Raw genomic sequence first — 23,151 nt, forward strand, 5'->3', positions numbered from 1 at the left:
AGTAGAGTGGAAATAGCATTTTTCTCACTGTTCGTAGAGACTGGTCCAAATGTGGTTGGATGAGTTTGGATGTATGTTTGAAAGTGTGTTTGTGAGAAGAGTTCAGAGAGTTGGAAGCTGAAGATGTGAATGTTTACTACATTCTCCTCTGTAAATCCACTTAACTTGTGTTTTTGAATGGTTTAACTATGTGATAATAACTGTGTGTCTGTCTCTGCTTCCTGCTGCAGGTTGAAGACGTGATGATGAGCAGATGGAGGATAGACCCGACGCTCCGGTGCTGCCTATGATTTTGATGTGCACTTCGATGGGCACCGTGAGGTTGAGGGACCCTTTGCGCAAATAGCAAAGGGGCCTCAGGAAAGGGAAGATCAGGCCCTGTAGGCGACTTAAGTTGCCACCATGTCTCAGGCGGGTAAAGTCCTCCACCTGTACGTGGAGGTGAGGTCTGTGGCTGAGGAGGAAGGGAAGCTGTTGGGGCGAGGAGGAGGAGGGGGAGCTGATGGGACCGGTCACCTGATGCTTCAGTGCCCGGACGTCCTCCCTCACTCCCAGAGGAGCTCCACCCACTCCAGCCCCAACCGAAGTCCGGCTGCTTCCCCGGTCGGTCATCATCAGCTTCACCACAGCTTACCCGCTCCAAAACCCTCCTCCAGGCACTCCTCGGTCAGCTACCAACTCCAAAACGCACCGAACGCACCGGGATCTCCGGCCCACTTCCATCAGCAGGATGCGTTGTCTGACAGTTTTGGTCAGTTGCTCCAGATTCTTGCACCTCCGACTAATAATCCAGTCCAGCAACACGGCACGCTGGGACGCACCCGTTCCGCTGACTTGGACCCCTACCAGGGAAGAAGAGTCCCGTTCTCTCCGTCCTCGACGTGCTCGGGGAGGCTGAGCGTCCCCTCCACTCCCGTCTGCAGCCGAAGGTCCTGTGAGGGCGAGGACGGGAGGACGTCTGTGGTTTCCTACGGCTACATAGAGAAAGCCAACGTCCACAGCATGGGCGGCGGCGGCCGGCGGAGCTCCGTGTGCCAAACCGACTTGGACAATCCTCTGTACAGAGCGGAGGGGCATGGGCATCCGCCGGCCCACCTGCAGAAACGGCTCAGTGACCCGGTGTGGTACAATGGTCTGACAGCACAGGGCGACTCTTACCCTTACTACCCTTACCCCAATCACCCCAATCACCCCAATCACCCCAATCACCCCAATCACCCCTACCCGGCTCAGTACCAGTCCCCGCGGGGCTCGCCTTGCCTGCAGAGGGCCGCCATGGACGCAGTGGCCAGAGATGCCACCTACCGGGCCCTAGAGGAGTTCGGATCCCCGGAACTCAGGCGGCGGTTTGCCGGTCCCGGGTCAGGGTCAGAGAGCTGCAGCCCGGCCCCCGGCCCCCCACGGCACCGCCACCACCAGTCCCCCCGCTGTCGGTCCTGGGGCGGATCGCCGGTCCTTCCCCGGGGAACGCTCACGCTGCCGTCCAAGGCCCAGCTGCTGGAGATGGACCGGGGAATCTGCCGCGGTTCGATGAACGGCATTCCCAGAAGTCCCGCCTCGGACCACCTGTGTGCCCACACCCGATGCCCCTCCCACCCGACGGCTTCGGCCTCAACGCTCCACTCCCACGGACACTCCCACTCGATGGCGCCAACCTCAATGCTCCACTCCCACCCACACTCCCACCCGGCGGCTTCGGCCTCAACGCTCCACTCCCACGGACCCCCCCAAAGCCAGCAGCAAAGGCCTCGGCTGGGGGACGACAGCTCCAAGTTTTCCAGCAAGTTTCATCCACCTTTACCAGCAGGGAGACCTACGGATATCCAGCATGAAGTCCCAACAAGTAAATTCCCCACCAGCACCAGCAGCAGCAGCACTCAGACCAGGACCGGCTACCAGACCAGTGGGAACTCCCAGCAGCACAGTGGGAACTCCCAGCAGCCCAGTGGGAACTCCCAGACCAGTGGGAACTCCCAGCATAGTGGGAACTCCCAGCAGCCCAGTGGGAACTCCCAGCAGCACAGCGTCAACAGCAGCTGTAGAGCTACCGTCACCAACACCAGTCACAATGCTACAGACAGTTTACAGTACAATGCTATCGATGCATCCGGCAGGAATCACTCCAAACCGCAGCGCTGCAGCAGCAGCAGAGCCAGCGATCGGTCAGCATGCAGCCCCGCCAGCGGCCGGAGAAGCGTCTCCCCGTCCGCTAATCCTGAACTAGCTTGTCAATTAGCCGTGGAGGCTACGAAACTGTCCTCCATCTTTGCGGGCAGACGGACTCCCTCTCCGACGCCGTCTCAAGCCGAGTCTCTGCTGTCAGAGAGTCCGAAGACGGCGGCATCGTTCCTGAGCGAATCCCACCTTCACACCACCACCTTCACCCTCAAAGGGCGAAACTCCCCCGAACATCTGCAGCCACACACCCAGAACCAGAACCAGAACCAGAACCACAGGTCGAAACCAGACAAACCGACACCTCAGACCAGACCAGGACGAGTCTCCCCCCTCTTGTCCCACACGGCTCTGTCCATACCGGCGTCTCCAGCTGCTCCGGCGCAGCTGCACCGAGCCGCTGCTTCGCCGTCGCCAGTTCTAGACCCACGGCAGCAGCAGAGCGACTCATCGCTCGGTAAAGACACGTCCAACCTGCACCTGCACCGCTACCAGCCGCCGCAGTACACCGCAAGAGACCGCAGCAAACCACCACCACCACCCGGCACGGACAGGAAGCAGTACGACCACCTCTTGGACCAGGACCGGTCCCCTTCGGACGGCCCCGAACTCTCCAGAGGAACTCTCTCCGGCCGGAACGACGAGGAGTGGAGGGAGAGCGACGACGACCGCACGCAGCAGCTCATCTGGAGAGTTTACGCTCCGAGCAACGACGGACGGGACGCAGCGTTGAAGTCGGGGGAAGAGCAGGGGAAGCAGCGGTCCGGCGTGGACCTGTTGGAGCTGCAGGATCACAGCGGCGCAGCGGGAACGTCGTCTCAGAGCTCCAGCGGCGGCGCAGCAGCGGGAATGTCGTCGTCTCAGAGCTCCAGCGGAGTGACGGGCAGCCTGGGAGACACTTCCCCGCTGGACAGAAACGAAACCTCGAGTCAGTCGAGCCACGACACGACGACGGACACCGGGTCTGGGCTTCAGGTCGGCTGGACGCGATGATGATGATGATGAGGGTCCAGACCCTGTGTGTGTGTCTGTGTGTGTGTGTGTGTGTTAAGATTGTGTTCATCTTAATTTCAAATTCACCTTGATCACAATAAAAATAACATCGCAGTCGCTCCTCAACACTTCATTAGTCTGTTTCTCTCTCTGTCCATAATCCGTCCGTAAACAGTTTTCTTCTGTGTTGATCATTTAACTATGAAGTGATCTGAAAAACCATAAATAAACTAACAACATGATACATGTTCCATCTGATTCAGTCTGTCCAGGGCTGCAGCTTTGGTTATTGGTTAGTTTTCTGTTCATTTCCTAAATAAATCAAGTGGAGGATTCATTTTTTAATATGTCAGAAAATCACAAAACCACAGTCACATCGAGGCACTTTTGCTTGAAAACCAACTAAAACGATTAATTAATTGAATGATTGGTTGTTTATTGTTTGATTAATGAGAAAATCAGAGACAGAAACATGATTTGATGGGTGCTGTGTTTCCTCCTCCTGCAGTCGGACGGCGGCTCAGCGTCGACGCCGTCCTCTCGCTCGCTGAAGATCGCTCGAGCCAAGTGGGAGTTCCTGTTCGGAGAGCACACGGAGGAGAGTCACTGCAGCAAAGGTGACGATCAATGATCAATGATCACTTATCTGTCTTTACCTCTGTTTTCGATTGGTGCTTACAGCTCATTAAGTCTCCAAATACATGGCAATTAAAACATGGAGTACTGCAGAGGAGTGTGTGTGTGTCAAAGTAAGAGACTGAATATAAAATAATTAGGACAAGAGAAGACAAAAGAACAAATATTACATTTAGTTTTGACTGATTCTTAGCGTTGTGTCGAAGGAGCTGAAATTCTCCTGAATAAATCCTGTAAATGTTTGAACCCAGAAATTTAGAAGTAAACACCAGAAATACACAATTATTTGTTCTGAGACTGAAGAACTTTCCTTTTTTTTAATACATTTAAATTAGGGCCAATGGCGTGAATTTTTGGAAATATTATAGAGAAATTTCTGGAAAACAAAGTGGTACAACTTCTCTAAAAACATTTAAACATTTCTACTAGGAAGAAGTGGTAAAAATTCTCCCCAAAAAAGTAAAAAATAAAAAAAAGTAAAAAAAATTCTCGAAAAAAGTGGTAAAATTTCTCGTAAAAAATGTTAAAAAGAAAAAAAGTACAAATTTTCGTTTAACTGGGTCCAGACAGTAGTAACCATGTTATTAACCGTAGTTTAAAGGGACAACAAGGAGTTTTGTTAAAGCGAAGTGTTTCCTCACTACATTTATGAGCCTCCGCACCGTGAAATTCTTTGACCGGGTCAAGACAGACTCATGTTTTCATTCATCAAGAATTAAAGTCAGAGGTTGGAAGACGATCACATACCGTCGTAGTTCCCACCATAAACGGAGATTCATTTGGCGGCGTTATTCTCATGACTCGCCACGAAACCGAAAGTAAAGAAACGCTGGTCGGCTCGCCCAGCATTTCCACCACCACTAATAATAACAAAATAACCATAGAGACAAAACCATAGATTTATCTAAAATGGACCATTAACAAGTGGTAACGTAGATTCATCCACATTAATATCAGACTTTTTTATAACCAAATAGAAACTCCTCGTTGTCCCTTTAACAGTAGTTTAACTGGGTTCAGACAGTAGTCACCATGTGATTAATTGGGTTGATTAACTCTGCCTTCCTCGGGGTCGTGTCTTCTCTCAGTGAAGTAAACAAGCGGCTTCAGGAGCTTCGGCCTCTTTGATCCAATTAGCTGAAGCTTAACGAGCAGCTCAGAGCTCGGCTCAGCGCTGCCACTACACCACTACTCACTTCCTGTTCTTTATTTAGACCCACTGACTCTCAACTGTCTGTCTGGACTCACCACCACTGGTCGGTCGCCATGGAGACGTGTGGCCACTGGCCTCCAAATATGAATGAATGAATGATTGAGATGATATTGTGATGATGATCGATCATTGTAGTTGATTAGAAACATTGAAACATTGAAACATGAGTCTCCACTCTGGTAGAAAGGTTTCATTTTCTGTATTAATAAACAGACGGATTACCCACAATCCCCTACTACTAATACTACTAATACTACTACTGAACTGTTGGTGATTCACAGTGAAAGGGTTAGGGTTAGTTAGGGTCAAACTAAGGAAACACTAAAATACAAAAAACAGTGGAGTTCACAGCTCTAAGACAGGTCCTGTAGGTTTTTAATTTAACTTTACGACTTCTCTCCTGATCACCATGACTGTTTTTATAAAACAGGAAGTATAAAATCTTCACCTAATAGTTACATAACACTTTTTCTTTCTCAAGTTTACAGATAGTTGAACTGATTTACATAAAAAAAACAGCTCAGTTTTGATTCTGAAAGCCCTTTCACACCGGGGACGTGGTGAATAAAGGAATATGCGACATCTGCGACACTTATAAACCACAGTTTCACTTTGTGTCGGGTGGTTCTTCGCCTCCATGTCGTGTCTTAAATCCCTTTAACACAACTACATGTTGATTCTCCCTCACGTATAATTCAACACCTGCTGTGCCACCGTCGTCTTGTAACCAGCTTTACTGTATCAACACAACACAGCAGCTCTCTGTCTGATCTCTGTCCTGACAGCCAGACAGAAGCTTCACCACATCTTCCTTCATTTCCTTGTCTTTGTAAAGTTTGTGTCCTTTTATCAAACAAGACAAGGTGGTGAAATTGGCTGTGTTGTAAACCTCCCCCTATCACGGATGTAGTAACTAACTATATAGTGTGCAATGCGGTTGTGTTTTGCCAGTAGAAGAAGAGGAAGCTAATTAGCATGTTAGCTAGGATTTCTTTAGGTTATTTAGCAGTAAACTCCTCAGACGTGTTTGCCTTGGCTCCGTTTGCCTCGCCCAAACAGCAGGAGTTGGGCAGCAGCATCCGAACAATAACAGGCAGCATTAAATCAATCTAATAAAGAAACTGTAGTAGAATATGGAGGAAATACCAGCTAACGAGCTAAGCTAATAGCCACAGCTAACGAGCTAAGCTAATAGCCACAGCTAACGAGCTAAGCTAATAGCCACAGCTCACGGTCGGGACACACAACAGTAGTCGACCAAACCAAACTTCTGATATTTCAACAGTTTATTGTCCGAGTAACACAACCACACAGAATCACATCCTAAAATGTTCCCACAAGTGTCGGTTTTTATTATTTTATTTTTATGTGTCCGGTTTGTTTACATGATTCTCGGTGCGTCTGCTACGTCACAGCAGTAGGCTAACACGCTAACACGCTAACACCTGGAGCATCAGCTGACGCAACCACGTCCAGAAAATGACCGTCTAGTGTCCGAATTCTCCTCCCGTCGTTCCTACATCGTCTACATGATGTAGTGGAGAGGGAGTGAGAGAGTGAGTGGATGATTTCGAACACAGCCAATGACTGTATATAAAAATACACAGGTTGTTTACATTGTTGTCATGGTGGAAAAATCTACTTCACTCTTCACAATTATGTCGCATTTTCGCATTTCCCTCTAAAACAACTCTGTGTGGTAACGTTGTGTTATTATCTCATAGCGTGGTGAATGTGCAGCTCACAACTTGTCCACCAGAGCGTTGTGGAGTTGTTGGATTGTGTATTTGATGAGTTTGATGAGGGAAACCAAGAAATCCCATAATGAGCCTCCGTAGCGTAGCTCTGAGCAGCTCACGGCTCTGCTCCGCCGTTCTAAAAATAGCTTGCACCGACAATTAAAGGTAACGAACCTACTGCTATGACTATAGGGATTATGGCAATGGGCCAATGTGCCAAAATGTTGAACTATCCCTTTAAATCTGTTCCTGTTCCACTTCTCAACAGATTTTATTCTGTTGCATCATCATAGTTTGATTTGTCACCGCAGTAACGCAGTGAGGAGGAATGGAGCGTTACACTGATGCTGCATTCACCTGCAGTCGGGCAGACGGCCGTCGCTAACAAACCAGACGTCATTTTAGTCACAGAAGTCCAGAGAAAGACGGTAAAACAATACCACATCGCCATGACAACATATCGTCAGGTGTATTGTTTTGCCTAGTGCTGACGGACCACTTGTTTACATAGAGGCTTGTTTATGCCGTTACGTGCAGCGGCTGTCGTCCGTCTGCCGTCTGCCCAATTTCACCTGAATGCAGCATGAAAAATACAATGGAGTTGCTTGTGATATACAACCACAACGCTAGATGGGAGGAATTACTACACAATGTACCTTTAAACAGGGTTCTTACAGATACTTAAAAAGTCTTAAAAGGCATTGAATTCATTAATCTAAAAACAAGGCCTTAATTGGCATTAAAATGTCTTAAATCAAATTTTCAAACTTCTTAAAAATGTTAATACATGGTAAGTGGGATTTTATGATTATAATTAGTCTCAAATCTCTAAATAATTGGTAACATTTCGACATAGAGAAGTTAGTGGCGGCCGTCAACGCTAAATTTCTTACCGCCTCCAGCTCCCGAGTCAGTGTTTTTTTTTTCTGGACTTTTTCTGCATTTATTTTGAAAGGACAGCTGGAAAGAGACACAATCCAATGTTCATGTAGCAGTCACTTTACCTTGGAAGTGGTTAAATTGTCCCTAACCATATGTAATAGATGTGGTGTGTTTTTTTTTTTTTTTCTGCATTTGTGTTTATTATGAAGTCGGTCTTAAATTTCATTTCAAGTGGCTTTAAAAAAGTCTTAAAAAGTCTTAAATTTAACTTGGCTTAAGCTGTAGGAACGCTGTTTAAAGTTCCCTCCAGTGTGATGATGTTCCTCTAAACGTGACTCCGCCTCCTTCTTCCTCCAGCAGAAGCTCCGCCCCCGGCGCCCAGAAGCCCCGCCCACGCCCCCCCCTCCTCCCTCCGCCTGACACAGGCCACCACGTACCAGCGGAGGGGTCAGAGGTCGTCGCATCACAGCGTGCGTCAGATCGAGGTGGAGCTGGTGACCCCCGACCCCCGAGGCCCCCGAGGCCCCGCCCCCAAGACCGGCATCATCCGCCGCAGCATCAAGTACTCTGAGACGGACCTGGACGCCGTGCCGCTGCGCTGCTACCGGGAGACCGACCTGGACGAGGTGACTAGTCTACGGTTACCTAGCAACCAGCGGTGTAGTCTAATGTTACCTAGCAACCAGCGGTGTAGTCTAATGTTACCTAGCAACCAGTGGTGTAGTCCAGTGGTTTTCAAAGTGGGGTCCGGGGACCCCCAGGGGTCCTTGAGAGGGTTAAAGGGGGTCCCCAACTTTTTCTGGAAATTTTACCACTTTTTTGTAGAATTTTTACGTCTGTCTTCATATATTTTTTTTTACTTTAATTTTTTCGTTTAGATATTTTAACCCTTTAAATTTTAATTTTTTTTTTTATTTTTGGGAGAAATTTACCAGTTTCTTCTTTAATTTTTTAAAAACTTTATTTTTTTGAGAAATTATACCACTTTTTTATTATTATTATTATTATTTTTTTTTCCTTTTTTGAGAAATTTTACCAGTTTCTTCTTTAATTTTTTTTTGAAAAATTTTACCACTTTTTTCTAGAATCGTTTCTGAGAAATTTTACCAGTTTCTTCTTGAATTTATTTATTTATTTATTTTTTGAAAAATTTTACCACTTTTTTCTAGAATCGTTTCTGAGAAATTTTACCACTGTTTTCCAGACATGTTTAAACATTTTTGGAAAAATTTCATCAGTTTTTTCCAGAAATTTCTCTACAATATTTCCAAAAATGCACGCCATTGGCTCTAATTTGAACGTACATTGACAAAAAAAGTATTGTACTTAAGTCTCAGAACAAATATTTGTGTATTTCTGGTGTTTGCTTCAAAATTTTGTCCAATGGGGGTCTTTGGTCCAATTTGTATTAATTTAGGGGTCCTTGATGTAAAAAAGTTTGAGAACTGCTGGTGTAGTCTAATGTGTTGTAGTGGGTAAACTGCTCTTTAGGTGGTAAACTGTTCATACTTGTATCACATAGACGCTGCTTCTCTAACTTTTTTATATCAAGGACCCAAAAATTGACACAAATTAGACCACGGACCCCCATTGGACAAAATGTTGAAGCAAACACCAGAAATACACAAGCAATCAATGTACGTTTAAATTAGGCGTAGGAACATTTTTGAAAGATTATAGAGAAATTTCTGGAAAAAAAGTGGTACAATTTCAAAAAAAGAAATAGTAAAATTTCTCAAAAGAATTCTAGAAAAAGTGGTAAGATTTCGCAAAATTTGGGGCGGTGCGTGGCGCAGTGGTTAGAGCGGCCGCCCCATGTAGAGGCTACAGTCCTCAACACAGGCGTCCCCGGTTCGAATCCCGCGTCGGGCAGACCTTTCCTGCATGTCAAGTCCCCCTTTCCTGTCTAGCTCACTGTGCTATCACATAAAGGCAAAAAAGCCAAAAAATATACTTTAAAAAAACAAAACAATCAATGTACGTTTAAATTAGGCGTACATTTTTGAAAGATTATAGAGAAATTTCTGGAAAAAAAAGTGGTAAAATTTTACCACTCTTTTCTAGAAAATTATAATTTTTTTTTGTTTGTTTGTTTTTTTTTTAAACTTTTTTTTTGGGGGGGAGAATTTTACCACTTCTTCCTAGAAAATGTTTGAAGGTTGTTGGAGAAATTGTACCACTTTTTTCCAGAAATTTCTCCATAATATTTCCAAAAACCCACACCATTGGCCCTAATTTGAATGTAGAAAACTTTATTCAGTCTCAGAACAAATGGTGTTTGCTTCAAAATATTTATCCAATGGGGGTCCGTGGTCTAATTTGTGTCAATTTAGGGGTCCTTGATGTGAAATGTGTGACATAGACGACACCACTGGTACTGATTATCACTAATATTATATTATTGATTCCCTCTGTGCAGGTGATGCGGGCCGAGGCCGAGGCAGCAGACGAGGCGGAGGAGGAGGACTCGGCCTTCGGGAGCAACCGCAGCTTCCTGGGAAACTCCAGCAGCTTCAGTCCGGCCGATGCCTCCCCGAAGCCCCGGACCGGTGGGGGTGGGGGGAGGGGGGAGGGCACCGAGGAGGAGGAGGAGGAGGAGGAGGAAGAGGAGGAGGAGGAAGAAGAAGGAGTGGTGAGCTGGGCCAGCGTCAGGATGCAGGGAGACAGACAGAGACAGAAAGCCACCAGAGAAGAGGACGAGGTCTTCAGTCTGCTGCTGAGGGGGTGAGTGGGACGACAACGCTCACATTTACAGGCTGCACTTGAATGCACCAGCGGTTTGGCTTCAAGTTAGGCTTGGGCGGTATTACGGTAATACCGTATACTGCAGGTGTTTAAACCAACACTAAGGAACTTTTCAACCTTCATAAAATATTTTCATACCTTTTGTGATGATACATCGACTTACAACAGGTTGAATGACACCTCTGTCGTGGCCTGAGGGGGTCTGTATCATTATGGTCTGTATCTCTTTCTCTGGCACTAAGCAGCTTTGAGGAGCATGGTAGGAACCCTGCTCTCACTTTACTTTCACTTTCACTTTTGCGAGTCACAACAAGGAGGGAACAGGCAAAACGGCACTTTAGCAATGGATTATGTTTGTGTTTTCACTTTGAAATGATCCACTGGAAACAGAAACTTAGTTTTGATGTCTTCTGTTAATTTTAATGCAGGATATTTACAGGGCTTCACGCTAGTGTTCATGGGAAATGGAGTCTTCCTTCAGGCAAAACACTACCGCTTTGGTCCACAGGCGCCGCCAAACTCAACCAAAACTGAAAGTTCTTTAGTACTGCTTTAAAAATAGCAACGGTATCAGTTTCAATACCGTCATGAAAAAATGCAATGCACTTATATAGGAGATAAGGATTAAATATTAAATAAAAGTAATTTAATGTCTAAAATTGATTATATGTCCAGTAGCACTTATGTGTGGTTGAATTTTCAGTTAGTTTAATATGTTTTAGCCGACTTTTACCTGCGACCAATCGACCAATGAGATTTTGGTCTGCTAATGTTTAGCCCTAGTATTCAGTTTCTGATTGGTGAAGACACAAGCCAATGTTTTTAATTAGTCACGGTATACCGTATACCACGGTAAAATGTGGAGGAAGTTTGACGGTATCAAAATCTGGATATTAAGTGTTGTTTTACTCTTCCACCGAATGATGGCGACATAATTCTTTATTTATTGAAAGCAGGAGACAAAGAGTCTATAGCTCAGAAGCCGAGAAGTACATCTGTGTCCCCATCACATCATGTGTTAAAGTCCTATAGGAGAATTATTTATAAATAATGTTAATAATATATTTTGTATTATAGTTAGAACAGGGATGTCACGCTTATACATTTTCTTGGTACGATTATTACCAGAGAAAAAATCACGGTGTTACGATTATCATGATTATTCTGCATTAATTCATTTCACAACACTTTCAATCAAATCAAATCAAAATATCATTACTAATTATATACACAATATATTTCAAGTATCTATTAATATAGGATCAATTATTAATCTACTAGGGAAAATGTTTGAAATATTAAAGTCATTAGTTGTCATCTATACCAAATGTTTAAGTTTATTTTGATTTTTTTTTTAAATTATAAATGACTCGCTATTCGCTAACATTTATATTCCTACCAATTCATTGTTACGTTATGTAAATTAACATTAACATAATTTAACCCAGTTACTGTGCATTTACCTTGACTCCAGTTGTGCTGATCTGCTGATACGGTTCGGACATGATCTGCTTTGGAAAGTGGCGGTATTTAGGAATCTTAACTTAACTAAATTAATTGTGGCGTTTAATACTGCCCTTATTCTTTTTGCCCTAATCACCAAGACCTAAAAGAACAGTTATACAGTGTCTTAACCTTCCTCTTGTGTTAGGGTCGCCAGTGACCCGTTTTTAGGTTTTTAATGCATAAAAGTATAACATACATTTGTTTATTGTATCAAGGCTTTTTGCCTTTGTCAGGAACCTCTATTTAAACAAAACAAAAAACTTTTTTTTTCACAAAATTCTAAAATGCTGTGGTTAAAATTATGACATTTGTGGTGTTAGGTTCGGTTTTGACCCGGTTATAACGATAAAAACAATTTTAGAGTTAAAACTGAAATCATATGCAAAACCAACCTTTTCATGGATAAGGAAGCCTCACAACATACTGTAACCAAGAGATGATTATGATAATTTACTGTGTTTTACAGCTGATTTAAGACCCGGGTCAAAACCAACCCCAACACTAGAGATGGTACTGTAGCAGAAAGCTAACAAGTGAAATTTAAGTCAAGGGCTATACTGACAAAAATATTAAAACCAATATTTCCATGGATAAGGAAGCCTGACGTAACCAAGAGATGAAAAACAAATTGGATGAAAAAAAAAGGTTTTTAGTGTATTCTACAGCTGATTTAAAACACCAGAGATGGTAGCAGAAAGCTGACACAAGACAAAGGTTAAAAGAAGTTTATAATCATTTATTTTCCATTTTTTATTTTCCTTTCTGTTCCTGATCATATATCTTTGTCTACATTCATATGACGCCACTACAGGATGAATATTCAGAAGGTTGTCCTAAACTAACGGACGTCAGTAACTTGGTTTTAGAAGGATTAATACACAAAGAGACCAGAGAAACACAGGGTTGATAAGGACCTGGTCCTCCTGCAGCTCCGTGCTCATCGTTCTGTGTGTTTTCTGTGTGTGTTTGCTCCTTCAGGCCGTTGGAGACGTCGCCCGACGGTCACCACGGCGCCCTGAAGTCTCCGGTCTCCGTGGGCAACCCCCGCCGGCCGTCCGACAGCAACCTGGACTCGTTCAGCCGCCACTTCGAGAGCATCATGGAGTCTCACCGCGCCAAGGGGACGTCCTACAGCAGCCTGGACAGCGTGGAGCTGCTCACCTCCGGCTCCACGTCCGTCTTCACCTTCGACCTTCCCACGCTCACCCCCGAGATACAGGTAGGAGCAGGTGACCTCGCCGTCACCTCAATATTAGAGAAATATCACATACACAAAGCTAAATGTAGTCACTCTAAACCTGTTTTGTGGCATCCAAAGGGAAACGGAACAGTACATGCAAAGTATCTGTGACTCGAATAATAAGAAAGCTATGAAAACGTATGATTTGTGCTCTTTATTCTCTGTATTTATTTAATAGCCTATAGCCTTCCCCCTGGCTGTTGTTCAATGGGCTTTATGCACAGCTCCACTACTTCCTGAAATAAGCCAGCTCCTTTATTTCCTGTTTTACATAATTGGACCTACTAATTAATCCAGGTGTGTCTGACCTCACAACAATGGTTCAGACACACCTGGATTAATTAGTAGGTCCAATTATGTAAAACAGGACATCAATCATCAAGCACCCAAGCTCTGGAATGAGCTACCCCTGAATGTTAGACAGGCCTCCTCGCTTCCTGTTTTTAAATCTCTTTTAAAAACACACTTTTACTCCCGTGCTTTTAACTCACCTTAATTTTAATGTTTTACATGTCTCTCCCTATAAAAGCACCTGTTTGTTTTTTAAAGTGATTTTGTGTTTATGTGCTTATTATGTCTTTTATCTTAATCTTTTATGTCCTAATGTAAAGCACTTTGGCTTCCCCTGTGGTTTTTTAAATGTGCTATATAAATAAAGTTGATTGATTAAAAGGCATTGAATTCATTAATCTAAAAACAAGGCCTTAATTGGCATTAAAATGTCTTAAATCAACTTTTCAAAAGTCTTAAAAATGTTAACACATGGTAAGTGGTATTTTATGACTGTAATTAGTCTCAAATCTCTAAATAATTGGTAACATTCTGACATAGAGAAGTTAGTGGCGGCCGTCAACGCTAAATTTCTCACCGCCACCAGCTCCCGAGTCAGTGTTTTTTTTTTTTTTGGACTTTTTATGCATTTATTTTGAAAGGACAGCTGGAAAGAGACATTTATTTTGAAAGGACAGCTGGAAAGAGACACAATCCAATGTTCATGTAGCAGTCACTTTACCTTGGATCACATAGGAAAGTGGGTCAAATTGTCCCTAACCCTATGTAATTGATGTGGGTTTTTTTTTTTCTTTTTTCTGCATTTGTGTTTATTATGAAGTCGGTCTTAAATTTCATTTCAAGTGGCTTTAAAAAAGTCTTAAAAAGTCTTAAATTTAACTTGACTTAAGCTGTAGGAACCCTGAAGATCATCTCTAAAGGTCTAACATCTCTACTGTGTTCAGAGTCAGATCTGCGACAGCGCCAAGCAGATCATGGAGCTGAGCTTCGCCCCGCTGGCCCGTCCCGACCCCGCCGCCCCCCCCTCGGAGACCTCGCGCTCCGAACTCACCCTCAGTGCCTCGGGGGCGGGGCTTCTGGGCGGCTCCAAGGACGACGCCGGCCCGCCGCTCCGCTCCCGCTCCGAGAAGGACTCGTGGCGGCGCTCCAGCGTCAAAGACGGCTTCAGGAAGGCGAGCTCCGCCCCCTCGCTCCACAGCAGCTGCAGGTGAGTCACAGCAGAGAGACAGAGAGGCTGAGACGTCTCTAATGTCTCTAGAGTCTCTAAAGTCTACACGGATTTCAGAAAAAAGGCCTTCTATAAGAGGTAAGGAGCATTTATGGGTAGGTGGGAACCGGCCTACCTTACATATTTCAAGGGTGCTGAGTCCAAAAAAACGGTACCCAAGAGAAATTGTGAGTTTTTGACCTTCTAATTTGCATATCAAAATGGCCACCAAAGCCCATCTTGCTCAGTCATTGGACCATTTCCCCCTAGTTTTTGTTGTAAGTAGGCAATCAAGATGAGGAAATTAAGTTTCTAGATCGATAGCCAACGGTCAGAGCAAGGATATAGTGGAGGCTCACTGCTTTTTTTATGCATACCGTATTTCCTCTAATAGAGGCCGAGGCCTTTATTTACTTTAGCTGCCCAGGGGAACCGGCCTGTATTGGAGACCGGCTTATATTTGAGAGAGGCTATTATTTCTTCCTCTGTTTCATGCTGGTGCTCAAATTTGACAGTTACCGTGCTCAGTTTTCATTCTGCCTACAATTAATTATATTTTTTTACACATTACTGTAGCAGGTACCGCAACAGCAGCGATCAGCTGGACAGGATTAGGCTAATAAACGCTGGAGCACAAGTGACCAGTTTTGTCACAGATCGGGTAGCGTCGCAAATCGGGTAGTGACACGCCATGCTGCTAAAGCTCTCTTCGGTCGAGTTGTCAGTGACTGTTTCCTTGAAGCGTGGGTTCATGTGGCACTTCAGATCTAGCTACTGCCATCTGCTGGCACTTGTGGGTTACTGCATCCGTGTTTGGCCGCCTGAGACCAGTGCATCCACAGTGACTGAAATTCAGGTTTTTTCTGTTTGTTTGTTTTTTTCCCATTGACCCGGCCTGTATTTGGGGCCGGCCTTTATTTGTTCGTGTAAACCACGCCCCCGGCCATTATAACAGACCCGGCTATTAAATAGATACCGGCTACTATTAGAGGAAATACGGTATACAGGTAATACTCAGAAAATTAGAATATCGTGAAAAAGTTCATTCACTTCCCCATGATTGCGAACTGTACTGAACCAGACAGAGAGCTTTTAAAGGCTCAGGAACCCTTTGCAGGTGTTTTGGATTAATTGGCTGACGAGGCTGTGACAATTTGAGCTACAACATTGAACTTTTTCACGATATTCTAATTTTTTGAGACTCTGATTTTGGGGTTTTCATAAGCTGTAAGCCATAATAATCAAAATTCTAACAAATAAAAGCTTGAAATATCTTGCAATGCCTGTTATGAGTCTAAATAATATATTCATTTCACCTTTTAAGTTGAATTACTTAAATGAATGAACTTTTTCACGATATTCTAATTTTCTGAGTATTACCTGTACATGCAAATGTATAACTTCTAAGGTGGAATTAAGCATTTATGTGTCATTTTTAAAGTGGATATAAATATTCAATAAATGTTACTCTGAAATTTTCCCTGTTGATATGACATATGTATACATATGACATGTATACATAACAAAAGCAGTGAGCCTCCACTATATCCTTGCTCTGACCCTAGACCATAGATCTAGAAACTTAATTTCCTCATCTTTGATTGCCTACTTACAAAAAAACTTGGGGAAAATGGTCCAACGACTGAGCAAGAGAGGCAATTTGGTGGCCATTTTGATATGCAAATTAGAAGGTCAAAAACTCACAATTTTGCTTGGGTACCAGTTTTTTTTGGATTCAGCACCCTTGAAATATGTAAAGTAGGCCGGTTCCCGACTTGTACCCATAAATGCTCCTTACTTTCACTTTTTGGGTACATCCCATCTAGTCTACTAACCATAACCCTTATTTCACCTTCTCCCCATGAGATGGACCCACCTACGGCCCATTTCTGAGTCCTTGATGCTATGTACAGCTACTATACCCCATAATATGATATGCATTCAAGGTAACTGCTTGTAATGGGGCGGCAGTGGCTCAGGTGGTAGAGCGGGTCGTCCTATGATCAGAGGGTTGGCGGTTCGAATCCCCCCGCTCTGTCCCGGTTGCTGCCGTAGTGTCCTTGGGCCAGACACCTTCCCCACCTTGCTCCTGATGGGTCGTGGTAGCACCTTGCATGGCAGCTTCCGCCATCAGTGTGTGAATGTGTGTGTGAATGGGTGAATGTGATGTACTGTAAAGCGCTTTGGGTATCGTTCAGGTATAGTAAAGCACTATATAAATACAGACCATTTACCATAAATAAATACCGTTATTTTTACCGTTATTTACCGTTTAATAGCTCACTATTTCTTGTATGCTTAGGCTGTAATGTTTGTAATGTCTGGATTAGTCTTTCCAGTGTTTGTGTGTGAATCTTGTATGTATGTTGTATTTGTTATGCGTTTCTATTCTCCTTTCCCTATCCTTCTTTCTTAATTTTACTTGGGACCCCCTCGAAAACCAGGTGATACACCTCAAGGGGTTAATCCTAATAAAGAAAAAAGGAAAAATCCGCACACCAACAAGGAGCTCCAAAGCACTAAAAATTTATTATCACCGAAAAGGAGTAACGTTTCGGGCTTGCAGACCCTTCCTCAGACTAACACAGGTGAAAGTAGTGAGCCTCTAATATAGTCTAGGTCACATGATCAATCAAGTAATAGGTAGCACGTCTTGAGTGCACCATATTCCAGAAAACATAATAATAGTAATACATTCAGTGTTTCCCCCAGAAAATTTGTTAGTTAAGGTGGTGTCTGACCTGTCGACGGGGGGGGGGGGCGAGCGGATCGATCGTCGGGGGTGGGGGGGTCGGGGACGCGCCGCGCTGCGCCGTATTAAGTTTCGCTTTCAACACGCGCTGCTGTTATGCATGCGCGCTTCTCTGTGGTGTGTATGTGTGTGAGACAGTGTTGGGCAAGCTACTTGGAAAATGTAGTGAGCTAAGCTACAAGTTACTCTACATGAAATGAAGCTTCACTACACTGAAGCTACCCACCAGAGAAATGTAGCAAGCTACGCTACAATAAAATGACAAAAGTAGCTTAGCTACATCAAAGCTATTTTTTTTAGAAGTTAAACAAAGTTTTTCATTTATATCGGCCCATTGTGAGTGCTGAAAGATCTATGCAAGTACATTCCAAAAAAACCCAAGTGTCTTTTCAAACAGTGGTTCCTAACCTTTCTTGGTCAGATTTTTTTTAAATTCATCAATTAGGCTACTAGACATTTCAGGCGACCTCATTTGAATCTCAGGCGACCCCCCTTGGGGTCCCGACCCCAAGGTTGGGAAACACTGTTTTAAAAGACGTCGGCCACGGACGGAGACATGCTGGGACAAGGAGCTTTCGTTTTAACTGCTGCAGTCGTCTCTCCCTCTCTACTCAGCATGCTGTTCAGGGTGTTTGGTTTGATTCATTAAAAGGCGCGTTCCTACAGGAACGATCCCCTCACTCAGCCCTGTCAGTGGCCATGTCTCCGCTGCAGACAGGACGCACCGGCACTTGGAGCGACGTGCAACGGTGCGCGCGGTCGCTGTGCAGCGATAAAGTTGTCCAGTACGGCTCTGATTCACGAACTTAACTATCCCTCCTTCTCTGTCACCTGCTGTGTGCTGCGCTCCGCGCTCCGCGCTCCGCTACGACCACGCTACTGAGAAATGTAGTTAAGTTACTAACGCCGCTACTTGTAGTAACGTCGCTACTGCCCAACACTGGTGTGAGAGGATGCGGCCATCGTCCGACGGGGGGGGCGGCGGCGGCGGCGAATATCGCTACATTTTAATTTTTTTTTAAGACATTAGTTTAGGCGGCAGCTCTTTGTTGTTAAGGCGGCCGCCTTAACAGGAAAGCGCTGCGGGAAACCCTGACATTCAACAAGAAATACATGTGGAAAAAATATATTTGTGCACAAGCATGCTATGGCAAAAACAACATGACACTATCATCAGGTATAAAGCACCATCATACAGTTATGTGATCAGTACCAGAGGCATCTTGATTCGTTCATATCAGGTGATACAGAAAAATAGAAAAATAGAAAGTTAGAAAAAATCCATCCGATGTCACCAAAGTAACAGGAAACAGAGATCTCGAAGTAATGGTACATATGTTATAAAACCATAAGCTTGGAGAAAAATGTTACCATGTACCACTAACACATCCCATTACAGTCACATATACATATATAACACTGAAAAATAAAAAACATACGAGGGTAGTATCGCCCCACATACGCCTCCACAAACCTAAGGACATCAGATGAGTTACAGTAACTGTAAAAATACACACACACTCGTATTGTGTCAGATCTAGGCAACCATAAACACATTTGAAACACATTTGAAAGAATCACAGGTGTGTCAATCCCACACATTATACAATAATGATCACAATAATAATCACACACATCTCTCAAAGAAAAGGCCTCAGATCAAAATCTTCATTTAAACCTCTAGGGGACAGTGTGTCTAAAGTGTAGATCCAGAAAGCCTCTCTTTTAAGTAGAAGCGCATTTAAGTCACCTCCACGGCTGGGTTGTTTAACCAGTTCGATACCACAGTAACTGTTAATCCTAATAAAGACATTTGAAATCAAACACAGAGACAGAGTTAGAGGTTTCACACCTGCAGCGCTCTGGTCCGGCTCTGGGTCCTGAACCTGGTTTGAACCGGTCGGAGCGAAACAGCAACAGGTTCTGAACCTGAAGAGTCGATTCTCAAGGGAACCAAGAAATGTACGTTACCACACAGAGTTGTTTTAGAGGGAAATACAGAGACTGATGATGAAAAACTGTCCCTGAAGGCAACACGCATCAGCGGTTTTGCATGAATTTCCCTCTAAAACAACTCTGTGTGGTAACGTTGTGTTATTATCTCATAGCGTGGTGAATGTGCAGCTCACAACTTGTCCACCAGAGCGTTGTGGAGTTGTTGGATTGTGTATTTGATGAGTTTGATGAGGGAAACCAACTGAGAAATCCCATAATGAGCCTCCTCTGTAGCGTAGCTCTGAGCAGCTCACGGCTCTGCTCCGCCGTTCTAAAAACAGCTTGCACCAATGACAATTAAAGGTAACGAACCTACTGCTATGACTATAGGGATTATGGTGATGGGGGAATTGGACTAAATGTTGAACTAACTTGAGCCAACAGGGGGCGACACAACACCACAGGAAGGTGTGTGTGTGTGTGTGTGTGTGTGTGTGTGTGTGTGTGTGTGTGTGTGTGTGTGTGTGTGTGTGTGTGTGTGTGTGTGTGTGTGTGTGTGTGTGTGTCTGACTGGACTGAACGCCCTAACGGCTGTGAGACGACACATGAGTTTAATTATAGTGTGTCTGACGTGTAGCCGAGCTGAACACACACACACACACACACACACACACACCCTGTGTAGGAGGACTGTGTGTGTTTTCAAGCTGCTGACAAACTGAAGCTCATTTCACATTTTCATGTTTCAGCAGAAGAAGCTGCTGAAGACTGAAACCTCAGAGTTTAAACCTGAAGAGTTCTACTCCTTCTCCTCCTCCTTCTTCTCCTCCTTCTCTTCTTCCTTCTCCTCTTCCTCCTCCTCTTCCTCCTCCTGCTCCTCTTCCCTCCTCTTCCTCCTCCTTCTCCTCCTCCTCTTCCTCCTCCTCCTCTTCCTCCTCCTCTTCCTCCTTCTTCTCCTCTTCCTCCTCCTCCTCTTCCTCCTCCTCCTCCTCCTCTCTCTCTCCTCTTCCTCCTCCTCCTCTTCCTCCTCCTCCTCCTCCTCCCTCCTCTTCCTCCTCCTCCTGCTCCTCTTCCTCCTTCTTCTCCTTCTTCTGCAGATGTTTATCTGGTGGTTTCTCTGTGGTTGTTTGTATGTGATGTGATTTTAAAGAGCAACTAAACCCCTAAACGACTTTTTTCTGCTGAAAACAAATATATTTGGGTATAAGGTAGTGTTGTCGGTTGATTCTGGTCCAACTTTTGACATTTTAGTCAAAATATTTCAATTTGGTGTATTGTGTAGTAAAAATGTAGAGTGACTGCCCTCTATGGGTTGAAACACGGCTATTACAATCAAATTTTTCTATTGGCTGAGATGGAGGCAGATGACGTTTTGGAGGCAGCTTTCATCACTGGCCACCAGCTCCCCGACCAATCAGCACCGGCTGCTGCCTGCCGCTAACGGTTGCTAGGCGCTCTAGCTGCTCTGCTGCGGCTAACGGTTGCTAGGCGCTCTAGCTGCTCTGCTGCGGCTAACGGCTGCTAACAGCTGCCTGGATGGGAATCGGCGCTAACGAGCTGCTAACGGCTCCAGCGTCCTCTCCTAGCACTGTCCACGCTACTAGTGCTGTTAGAGTGAGAGAGTTAGTAGCTCGTTAGCACTATAGCATGTGTGTTTATTACTTTTTTTCCTCCTTTGCTCTTTGCTTACAGCTCAGATCTGGCTGAACTTTTACTTTACTGTATTAGTTTATTTAGTCGGGACAATGCTGCATATTAATGGACAGTGAGTACTAGAGTACCCACAGTATATACACCAGATTTAGCACATGTCCTACACTGCAAAAACTCAAATGTCTTACCAAGTATATTTGTCTTATTTTTAGTCAAAATGTAATTTCTAGTCAAAACAAATCTCATTCTACTTAAAATAAGACACATCACATTAAAAGCAGCTTGTTTTTAGACACTTTTTACTTCTTTCAAGCAGATTTTCACTTGGAATAAGTAGAAAAATCTGATAGTGGAGCAAGTTTTTCTTTCTTATTACAAACACAAAGAACTTGCTTTCACTGGCAGATTTTTCTACTTATTTCAAGTGAAAATTAGTTTGAAACAAGTGAAAATGATCTAAAAACAAGTTCATTTTTAGGTGATGAGTCTTATTTTAAGTGGAAAGAGTTTAGTTTGAATAGAAATGAGACTTTTGACAAGAAATAAGACAAATATTCTTGGAAAGATTTTGAGTTTTTGCAGTGTAAATTACATCCGTAGTCCCCAAAACAATACAACAAATAACATAAAACGTCCATAAAGACGGAGCAGAGGACCGGTAGATAACAGGAAAGGTTGCTTGACACTGTAGTTGGGATGATTTAATGTAAACATGTGCGTGTGTGTGCTGCAGTTCGGTGTGTGTCCTCCGTTCACTCTCCAGTTCTCTGACTAATTACAAAGCAGCCCGTCAGTAATTACAGACCATAATGTTCATGTAGACGTGACTTCTTCTGGTTCAGAGCTGCGCTGACATTAGAGCCAGAGGAGAAGAAGACACAGCAGCCAGAACCAGAACCAGAACCAGAACCAATACCTCCTCACCCTTCTGTTGGTCGTCGGTGAAGCTCACGGTGAAGCTCACGGTGAAGCTCACGGTGAAGCTCACGGTGAAGCTCACGGTGAAGCTCGGCGTGCTGCCTTCAGGTGTCGTCAGGTCAAACAGACAGATGAGCTTCAGCAGGAGGAAGCAGCTGCAGTTCAAGTCAAGTCTAGTCAGCTTTATTCATAGAGCACGTTTAAAAAAGACCGAGAGAAAGAACATTTAAAAACAGTGGGTAAAATAAAGTAAAGAGGATTATTATTATTAGGGCCACGGGCCGTCGCACCGGGCACTAGCCTACTGTTATTGTGTGGATTTTTTCCTACATAATATTATTTTTCCTACTTCCGGACGATTTACGATTCGAGTTGCAGGACAAATTATATATCAAAATGTGCGGTTTGATCGGGATCGGTGTGCTATTACTTTTCTCAACGGTTTACGAATTGTTCGCGACGTGAGTGGATAGCAGTGGACGAGCAGTGTGGAGGAAGGGGCCGTGTACACCGACGTGTCCACCAGACGTGTTTTCAGCGCTTCTCTCTCCCTCGTCAGAATGCCGCTGTTGCTAGGTTACAAAACGAGTCCTCTGACACTTCAGTGTTCCTGCCTTGTTTAATGTAAACACTAGGCTTGGGCGGTATTACGGTAATACCGTAAACTGCAGGTGTTTAAAAATAGCAAAGGTATCAATTTCAATACCGTCATGAAAAAATGCAATGCACTTATATAGGAGATAAGGATTAAATATTAAATAAAAGTAATTTAATGTCTAAAATTGATTATATGTCCAGTAGCACTTATGTGTGGTTGAATTTTCAGTTAGTTTAATATGTTTTAGCCTACTTTTAGCTGCCGTGCCGTTTAAAAAAAAAAAAAAAAAAAAAAAGGAACTGACAGCGAGTGCGTGTCATGACTTCCTGTATCTGGCCCTTCAAAATAAAAGCTCTATAGCCTTTCATATACAGTTCGGTCATATTAATTTTGACTTAATTTTGACAAGACAGGGCTCCAAATTTTTTTTTTTTTTTTCCTGCGACCAATCGACCAATGAGATTTTGGTCTGCTAATGTTTAGCCCTAGTATTCAGTTTCTGAACAGTGAAGACACAAGCCAATGTTTGGTAATGCCACTTACGTCATCATTTTTAATTAGCCACGGTAATACCGTATACCGTGGTAAAATGTGGAGGAAGTTTGACGGTATCAAAATTTGGATACCGCCCAAGCCTAGTAAACACTACAACGAGTGTCAGAAATACA

The 23,151-nt window shown here is 44.1% G+C and overlaps 1 protein-coding gene across 1 annotated transcript in view; it reads left to right on the forward strand.

The window, feature by feature from the left end:
* Nucleotides 1-402: 402 nt before the first annotated feature.
* Nucleotides 403-23,151, forward strand: part of LOC146972957 (uncharacterized) — an 82,546-nt gene continuing 59,797 nt past the window's right edge. The window contains exons 1-6 of the mRNA XM_085799061.1: nucleotides 403-3,150; nucleotides 3,677-3,785; nucleotides 7,996-8,264; nucleotides 10,058-10,362; nucleotides 12,868-13,108; nucleotides 14,365-14,627. Coding sequence (XP_085655187.1) covers nucleotides 403-3,150; nucleotides 3,677-3,785; nucleotides 7,996-8,264; nucleotides 10,058-10,362; nucleotides 12,868-13,108; nucleotides 14,365-14,627 — 3,935 coding nt within the window. The remainder of the gene's footprint in view (nucleotides 3,151-3,676; nucleotides 3,786-7,995; nucleotides 8,265-10,057; nucleotides 10,363-12,867; nucleotides 13,109-14,364; nucleotides 14,628-23,151) is intronic.

Source organism: Trachurus japonicus, chromosome 15 (genome assembly GCF_045865225.1).
Source record: "Trachurus japonicus isolate A0001 chromosome 15, Traja_1.0".
Lineage (NCBI taxonomy): Eukaryota > Metazoa > Chordata > Actinopteri > Carangiformes > Carangidae > Trachurus > Trachurus japonicus.